This window comes from Myiozetetes cayanensis, unplaced genomic scaffold, assembly GCF_022539395.1.
Source record: "Myiozetetes cayanensis isolate MyiCay16 unplaced genomic scaffold, myiCay2020 scf12, whole genome shotgun sequence".
NCBI lineage: Eukaryota > Metazoa > Chordata > Aves > Passeriformes > Tyrannidae > Myiozetetes > Myiozetetes cayanensis.
The window spans coordinates 406,663-416,097 of record NW_026086826.1 but is presented as its reverse complement, the minus strand read 5'-3'; the positions used below and the strand labels follow the sequence as shown (position 1 = coordinate 416,097).

At 40.9% G+C, this 9,435-nt stretch overlaps 1 protein-coding gene across 1 annotated transcript; it reads left to right on the top strand.

The window, feature by feature from the left end:
- The first annotated feature begins 7,067 nt into the window (after positions 1-7,067).
- LOC126635648 (uncharacterized) lies at positions 7,068-7,709 on the top strand. Its single transcript, XM_050307068.1, has one exon. It carries the CDS (start codon positions 7,068-7,070, stop codon positions 7,707-7,709), a length of 642 nt encoding a protein of 213 aa, XP_050163025.1.
- Positions 7,710-9,435: the final 1,726 nt, after the last annotated feature.

The following is a 9,435-nucleotide window of genomic DNA, read 5'->3' as shown; positions in this document are numbered from 1 at the left end:
CCTCATACATTAGGTGTACTGTGTCCTGCTGTGAACATACAGCTGAGCCCTGGCAACTAACCATCTGCATCGCTTTGAAAATGGGAAATAATGTGTAGTGTCGCCAATTATTTTCCAGATAGCTTCTCAAAACCTGACCATACTGCAAACCAACATGTTTTACCTTGCAGTTGCTAGCAGAACACACATAGCTCCTGCTGCTTATCTGGCATGAAACAATTTGTGGAGATGAGGTATCCTGGGATTATTCACACACTGTAACTTTTCTCTGTAAATGCACTTGCTTGCTAACTGCTATCAGATCTCTACTTTGATAAATTTTACTCCATGATTTAATTTGAAATAAATTGCCCTTTTTAAACAATTAATCACTTTCTAAATGCAGTTCAGAGATGCTCCCCTCTCAAATCCAAAATGTCTGCAGTGGAGGACCAAGCACACGCCTAAAAAAGGCCTTCCCTTATGAACAGAGCTGAAATAACAGTCATTTCTACCCACAGAAATGCAAGTATCAGGATCCAGCTCTCTCATCCCTTGATAATGAGGTCACAAGTTGGCCTTTAACACCTGCATTTATTTTCAGTACCTGGAATGACTCCTTTCCCAGACTGACAGACTGCAGACTCACAAGGCAAAAGTTGGCAGTGAAAACTTCAGTAACTTTTGCCAAACCAGTCTTTCATCTACTACACAATACTCCTGCCTTCTTCTAAATTGTTCTGCAGAGTCTTCCAGGCAACAGTGACTCCTTCCCGTTGCTTCATTGAATCAATGCTGCCATAAAAATTATATAGATTACAGCCACATTGACTGCAGTGATGAAAAGATTCATCTCTTTACTCAACCTCGATAATGAGTCTAAACAAGGTTTTATAGCAATAAAAGCAATAAAATTTTTAACTACTAAAAAAAAAAAGTTTGTTTTTATTCCATGCACAATGTATTTCTATAAATGCCAAATAACCAGAAGTTTACAAAAGATCTCCCACTCAAGGAGAAGAAGAAGGGCTGTAGCATCACTCTTTGCTAGTGACTCTACTTAATGCAATGTACAGCATAGCATCAAGGCCAAGGCCTGCCAAAATTTAAATGCTAAACAGAGATAGCACATCTATGTGAATCAAACTGTAACACAGAAGTTGTGATTCATTCAGTGTCTTTTTGAAGGCTGGATGAAGGTTTTTCTCCATGGGCAGCCCAATAACCAGCATCTGGAGTCTGATTTGGGTTCTCCCTGACTCATTGAACCATTGACTTAGGAATTAATTTAGTATTTTAAACCACTTTAAACAAATCTTTACATTTTACACAGTCAGTTTTGAGTGTGGTGTTGCTGCAAATCATTCAGGACTGCTGTATAGCTTCAGCTTTACTCCATGAGAGAGAAACCACTTAGAACAGGATGGCTTTTTCCATTTCAGTCTGGTACATTCTCAGCCATTTATGAAGACCTTTCAGACCTGCACTATCAGTATTTTGACAGTGTTGTCATATCTGATGTCCCCTTCCTTGACTTTGACAAGCACTGTGCAAAGGAGTACAGGATTAGAAAAAAATTAAAAATAAAACCCAGAGACACATAATCCATTCATTTGTTTTACTATTTAAATAGAAGTGATTTTCCTAACTGCATCCAAGAAGAAAAGCAGACCTCCAAACAAACGCATATTAGGTTGCAGTTCTCCAGGAAACAATTTGCTATGCTGCTGCAGAAACAGGCCAAGTACATTGCTTCTGACTGTTAAGCCTCCTAGTCACTGACCATCACATTTCTAAAATGCTGACTTCTGAGGTGAGAGCTCATAACCTTGTTGACTGCATTTAGACCTGTGCTTACACTTTTCTGAATCCATCACCTTATTTACATTGGCCACTGGCTTTTCAGTTGTCTCCACGATTTGCTTCCTCAGCTATGAGGGGCAGCTAACAAGAATATCAAATGCTGAGTTATCTCTATTTCACAAACCATTCAGGGAAAAAAAAAAAAAAGGCACTATATATACCTTGTAGTTAAGAAAGCTGTGGCAGAGGTTAAGGACAAACTTTTCAGAGTGTACTCTGCTAGTTCTGGGATTGCCAGAGACAAGAGCAAGCAGTTCTGCCCATTCACATGAGTAATGCCTGGGGTTGGAAGCAGAATTCTCTTCCAACCTCTCAGAACCTTGCACTGGGTTCACAGAAACAGAGCTGCAAAATGAGGTTATAAACACCGCACATTTTACTGTTTCTCACAGACTTAACAAGGTTGCTCCAATGCAAGTCCAGAACGCAATGGCATCCACAGAAATGCCACAGCAGACTGTAAAATTACACAACTAATCTGGTTTGGTTCCTCAGCAAAGCTGCTGGACGCAGGCAGTGTGGGACACACGGCTACGCTGCCTCCTCACGCCACCCGGCAGGAGAGGTGGCAACACCGGGCACAACCCTGAGCTGCTTCCACTCCAGCCAAGATCCAGCACATCCTTTTGCCAGGCTGCACCTTTTGGAGCTGGTGATCTCAGCTTCCCTCTGACTCTTTAACTTCACAGGGGCACAGAGCTGAGAACTGTAACTCCACCCTCTGCTTTTTGCACTTCAGGCAAAAGCCACGTTACAATAAAAGTGCAACCCTTGTTCTCCCCTCCTTCTGTCTCTGCTCCACCTCAACAGGTAACTGAACATAAAAGTCAAGAGACAGTTACAAATTTCCTCCTTTGCTTTGCAAAGCTCAAAATCCTTCAGAAATTCCCTAATTTCATTTTTCTCCCCTATTTTAGCCATATGCTGTTTGCATGCTGGATGGGTTTTCCCCAAGCTCCCACACCACTACGCAAACTGCAGCGTTATTTGTTAATTTATCACTGTGCTAAAATATAATAAGTGAACCATAGATAGATAAAATGAATTATAGGTACACCTCCCATACGTTTTGTACATCATGCTAGGCAAAAGCTGTGTTGTGTTAACTGTCAAGCTGAGAAATAGCTGACATTTATTATTTTAATTGTTTACTTTGCTGAAATAAGCTTCTATGAGAAGCTATGACTTTTATTAAATCTTCACTACAGCATTATTTTCACAGATTGGGAGGCAAAAGCTAATTTTCAAAACTGCTTTGCCCTACAAGGTCACTGCCAACAGCTTGAATGCACATGTCAAGGAGACATCTGTTTCAGAGATACCACTCTATGTTAAATGTGCACTATTTAAAAAATTTAAGATACTTTTCATTAAAAAATGCTTATTCAGTAATTATGTAGTTTTTAACTGGTGGTTAGTAGTAAAGATTTTTATCCCCTGTGGATTGTTTTAATATTTCATAACAGCCACCCTGACTTGGACTTCAGCATTTGCTTTAGAAATCCCAGTAGAGCATAACCATGGATGAATTCAGACAGACAAGCTGTCACTGATCTAAATCATTATAGAATTACACAGGAAGTTTATACATTTTCTTTACCCAAATCTTTTAAGGTCATTGATGAGACCAGAAAATTTCTCATTTCTCTTTCCTATGAAAAGAACAATCTTGTTTTCAGCTAATCCAATTTTTTTCCCTTTCAAACCAATGCAAGTGTACTTGGCAAAAGAGATAAATCCCTGATACGCTGCCCCAGTGTTTCTCTGGATGCAGTTCTCAAGTTAGCAGTTTGCCAGACTGTAATGTCACTGATTTCAAAAGAGCTTCATGTGTAAAGAACATACAATGCTCTGGACAGACAGACCTTTTCTTCTGACTCTTTGTCTACCTGAAGACTGCAAACCAGGATACTGTTCAAGACAGTAATTATTTTATTTATTTTTGCATCAGTGTTTGAAGATCAACACAGCAATTGATTTCTATGAATTATATTTCACTTTATTTTGTCAAGGTCTAGCCTTACAATGAATAAAACTTGTGCTCTCAGGATTGATCTGCTTCTTCATATAAATGGAGAGGTTCCCACTGACTTCAGGCTCTCAGTGCTAGAAGTATCAAGCCCAAATGTTTATGACTACATAGTGTAACTGCAGGTAGATAATAGCTTGCTCTGCCTCCACCCTCGAGTGATTAAAAGTTCTATTGTCAAGACTAAAATAGGCCTGATATTGTTTTATTTGTTGGAATATATATATTATGATTTGAATTTTAGGAGGTTGAAAGCTTCTCTACAGCTCTGCTCATCTACACAGATTTTTGTTTGTTTCGGAAGAAAGGAGATTTTTTTTTTCCCTGGTCAGAAGTGTAGTAGTGAAGTTGTTAAATCTAACTTTGGTCTTAAGGATCCAAATGCAGCACAGGTTATGGAGAGAAAAAAATAATTATTAGACCAATACTGGAAAAATGGACAGGTTTGGAGCTAAAAGCCTTTCATAGGGGCAAATACGTAAAAGAAAGAAATATGGGTTCGCTTGAACACAGGTTCCCTTACAGACATGTGCAAAGCATTGTCTCCTTCATGCTTTCCTTCCCGGGCAGGGAATTCTCCTAATCCTGTGTGCTCAGGGTTCTATCAGGGGCCCAGTGGGACTGCTCAGCAGCCGTCAGTAGGGACTGGGACATCTCCTAGGGCTGGGTTTACGTTGCTCTGCTTAGACCTGTCTGTCTTTACACATTCCATAAGCATTTCCTAAGCGCTCTCAGTGAGGAGATGCTTGGGTTCACCACGCAGGTTTCCCTGAGCAGGCAGGCATTACCCAGGGCAGCAGGCATTACCCTCTGCCGTTGCTGGGGAGCTCTGGGTCCAGCAGCCAGCCCTGGGTGCCAACTGCCCTGGACCTGAGCAGGATTTGGCAGCAGGCATTACCCTCTCCTGTTGCTGGGGAGCTCTGGGTCCAGCAGCCAGCCCTGAGTGCCAACTGCCCTGGACCTGAGCAGGATGGTAGCAGGCATTACCCTTTCCCACTGCTGGGGAGCTCTGGGCCCAGCAGCCAGCCCCGGGTGCCAACTGCCCTGGACCTGCCCGGTGTGTGCAGCGTGCCCTGCTGACAGTGCTGCTGTTCCTGCAGCACTCAGCCCTGCTGCCCTGCCTCAGGCCTCACCCTGCTGCAGCAGAATCCAGCACCCCTGCTGCTGTGCCTTCATCCTTCATTTGGTAACTGCCTGATGCCACCTGTCTACCTCGCATCACACAGCAAGGGGGAGCAGATCACCTCCAGCACACAGAAACTGGAACCGCAGCACCCTCCCGCCGTGTTTGTCACCCCACCGACACAGGAGGAGACACTTTCTGGTGGAACTGAAGGAGCACAAAAATGCTTCTATCACAGCTAAAATGGAACTTTGAATGCAAATGTCCCCAGACAGGCAGAGAGATCAGGTTTGCAGCATATCAGGAGCAGTCAAACAGCTGAGTTACAGACACCCTGTGGACAACCGAGCCATGGGATTTCCTTCCTGACAAAACAGCTCTGTAATTCCTCATGATAACCTTATTTATCAAATGCTGCATGGCAGCAATGCAAAGCAGGACCTTCAGAAGTAGGAGCAACACTAAAGACTTGCTGAATCCCAGCAAACCATCTGTACCTCATCTCCATAAAACTGAGATGCACCAAAGGAAGGTTAAGGCAGCCCTGTGAAATGGCCCAGCTCAAAGAGTTCAAAGGAACAGTAGTGCAATTCACTTGTCTAATCAGTTCATATAGTCTACATTCTACTACTTTCCACAAATATCAGATATTAGAATTTAAATTATTGTAAACTCATGATTTTTTTTACAAGAATAAGTCAGAAATCTTTTATATTAGCAATGTCAACCGATATTTTATTTAAACTTCTGTCTTGCATTAAAATATTATGCCAACTTACATGGAAACAACATGTGTTGCTGCCTATATTCATATATAGTGTTCAACAAATAATAATGAAAATTATAAAGATAAAATGAAAATTTCAGTGACTTTTATTAACTATAGATCTAAATTTCGAATCTGATGGGGTTTAAAACAAGTAAGAGAAATAAAAGGAGTTTATAAGGCAGAGACACAGTTACTTCAGCCTTTTATCTTCAGACAGTGAAAAACAACATATATATATTTATTACCTATTAACATTTGCCAACAACAAAGCAAGATTATATTAAGAATTTTTATAAGGTATATAAAGATATTTATTGAAGCTGTGTCATTTTGTATCTTTTAGAAGTTCATTTTCAGTTCCTGGCAGTTTATGAAAATTCAAGATATACAAGACTGCTTAGTGATAACCCCAAATTCTGGGAAACAAATATTAAAAACCAGCACTAAGGGAAAAGATAAGTCTAATAGTAAGCAATTCTGACATTTTGGTTTAACTGACTCTTTTTAATATAATATATATAATGCTTACATGATAATATTCCAACTGAATTCAGGGAAACGAGCAGCACTTGAATAGTTAATCTCATGCATTTTTGAAGAAAAAATATTTACTGCTTTTGTTTTCCTCAGTTCTATCATCAATAATGCAACTCTGCTTTGTTTACATATTCCTTACAAGTCACCTGGGCTTTATTCTCCTTCCCATCTCCTCTCCACCCTGCATTCTAAGCTCATTTGTTTTGGAGAAAACACCAACACATAATACTAGGATCTTTTATGGCTGAGAACTATTAGGATGAAATGTAACAGATATTAAACATAGGACAGTTGTTAAAAATGTGCTAACACAAGTGAAATCCAAAAAACCCCCAGTGTGTGAGAAGCATATAAAATTTCTCTACGCATGTCCTTCAAAAAAGTTTAATACGTAGTCAGGTCACATTATTGCACATCAAATTCTCTAGGTCTCTAGCTGCCAGTAGCAATTATCTGTAAGAGAACATATTTTCCCTCGTGACTAGCTATCGGGAATTTTTGACTATACCTAAGCATAGCCTTGAGCAAAACTCCTACAGGGCATATTTGGAATAGAGTATTTCATTTGGATGAAATATTGAGGTTTCTGGGCAATATGTCTATCTATATATTTATACATCTGTTTCAACATATTGATCTGTTTATCTGTTTACTTTAATTACACGAAATAGTTGTATTAAAATGTAAATAGTTCTGAATCTCTCTCTGTATTTCTGTGCAGAGTTTTAAGCAGTACAGTTTTCTGTTTCCTGAGGCTGCTGCCTGTCATGGCACATCCCCACCAACGGCTGCCACCAGTCACCCCGGCCCCCAGGGCTCCTGGGGGGGCACCCCAGGGCCTGGCTGCACCCCTTGCCCCTACAACCATCCCTCACCCTTACCACCACCCCTCGCCCCTACAACCATGCCTCACCCCTACCACCACCCCTTGCCCCTACAACCATCCCTCACCCTTACCACCACCCCTCATCCCTACCACCATCCCTCACCCCTACAACCATCCCTCACCCTTACCACCACCCCTCACCCCTACAACCACCCCTTACCCTTACCACCACCCCTCAGCCCTACCACCATCCCTCATCCCTACCACCACCCCTCACCCCTACACCATCATCCCTCACCCCTACACCATCATCCCTCACCCCTACAACCATCATCCCTCACCCCTACAACCATCCCTCACGTCTACCATCATCCCTCACGTCTACCATCATCCCTCAACCTCTACCATCATCCCTCACCCCTACAACCACCCCTCACCCCTACAACCATCCCTCACCCCTACAACCATCCCTCACGTCTACCATCATCCCTCAACCTCTACCATCATCCCTCACCCCTACAACCACCCCTCACCCCTACAACCATCCCTCACCCCTACAAGCCAGTGTGTTTGGGGTGACTGATGATCGGGTGGGGAAAGGGGGGAGTCTTTAAGGAAAAGCAGCAAATTCCATCAATGCAGAGGGAATATAAAGCCATATAACTGATTATCTTCAAAAATGCAAGAGGCAGTCCAGCTTGGCAGAGGATTTTATACAGTGCCTGCTGCTTTACAAACCTCCACGTTTGCTCCACGGGGTTTGAAAGAAGTTTGCAGTTTCACTGTGCTACAAGTGGCCAAGAAACAAGAACTGTGCAGGGGGATGATCATAATCCATCCCCCAGAATTCAGGAACCACTGAACTCCACTAATAGGAAGTACAATGTAAATGTGTAGTAAAGCTATTAATGGATGAGATTAATTTAATTTCTGTCCTGTGAACACAGGTGCAACCACTTACTTTCAAATGCAATTATGTTGGTTTCATTTCGATCTGGACTGCATCTCAACAGTACAGAAATTATAAGAATGATTATTTGGTCTCATGCTACACTCTGAAGTCTACAATAGTCTTTCATTGATTTATAGGCAGCCAGTTCAAACCCTTTACATTTATACATTATGCATGTGTATTTATGGCATAACTACACTGAAATGTACTGCAATATAGTGGTAAAAATTAACAGATTATTATTGAAACACAGAGAGAGAGAAAACTCTACCAGGAGGTGAGGGATTTTAAAAAAATTCCAGCAGCAATAGACAATCACTAATTTTCATCAGCACAGTAGCTTGGATAAATACAACAGCAAGCACAGCAAAGACTCTGAAAGCTTTTACATGCACTTCTACAACTGCAAAAGAAAACAACATTACAGCTTTGACAAATATCCTGTGAGTCTTTACAGACCTGGTAGAACAAGAGTTGATACTTTCTAGTTTTAAGATGATCACAAAACATATGAAAAAGCAAAATAGCATCCATTCTCATCTTTCCTCTTAATAATACATTCACAGTCTTAAATGGTATTCTTCCTTCCTGAGTTTTTCCAAATCTATCCTATTTATCTGATTGGATTTCTGTCCCATCTTTCTATGTATTAAAGCTAATTAGTACCCGCTGATGAGAAACAGTCCGCTGATGGAAAAAAGCAGTGGGATAAGCTCTACGTTAACAAATGTAGTTCATTTAATATCATTTGTACTGCTGCATTATTAATAATACATAATTACCCTGTGCAGGCTGCAAAGGGGAAGAATAAAATCATTCATTAATTTCTTGGCCTTTACAAAAGTAGTGGTATATTTGCCGGGGGGGGGAAGTATTGGACTTACAGAATCTCATTCATCAGTTTTGCACATCACACTAAAATATTACCTTTTTTTGTGTTGAAAGTACTGCTTTATTTAAACAAGTTCCTTACCCCACCCTGAGATAGGATGTGCCAAACCACCACTGGAACCCTGGGTTGTTATTCTGAAAGCAACTGAGCAAAGCAGCAGGACAGCAGACTCTCTGAAAGCTGAGATTTCCAGACAGCTATCAAGGGTTGTTTTCAATGCATACAAATTCCAGCCCAAAACTCACACAGAATTTCCCATTACCTACACCTGGTTATATTTGTTGTACAATCTATTACTTATATAATAATTTAATATTTTTTCATATACATGTGTAAGTTACTCCAGACTTTGAGCACTGCAGGAAGCAAATACAAACCTGCTTTAATTTTATCCATACTCTTCAGTCCAAATCAGCACAATAACACTTTACACCACTGCAGAACAGTGTAAGAGCCTGCTAAATT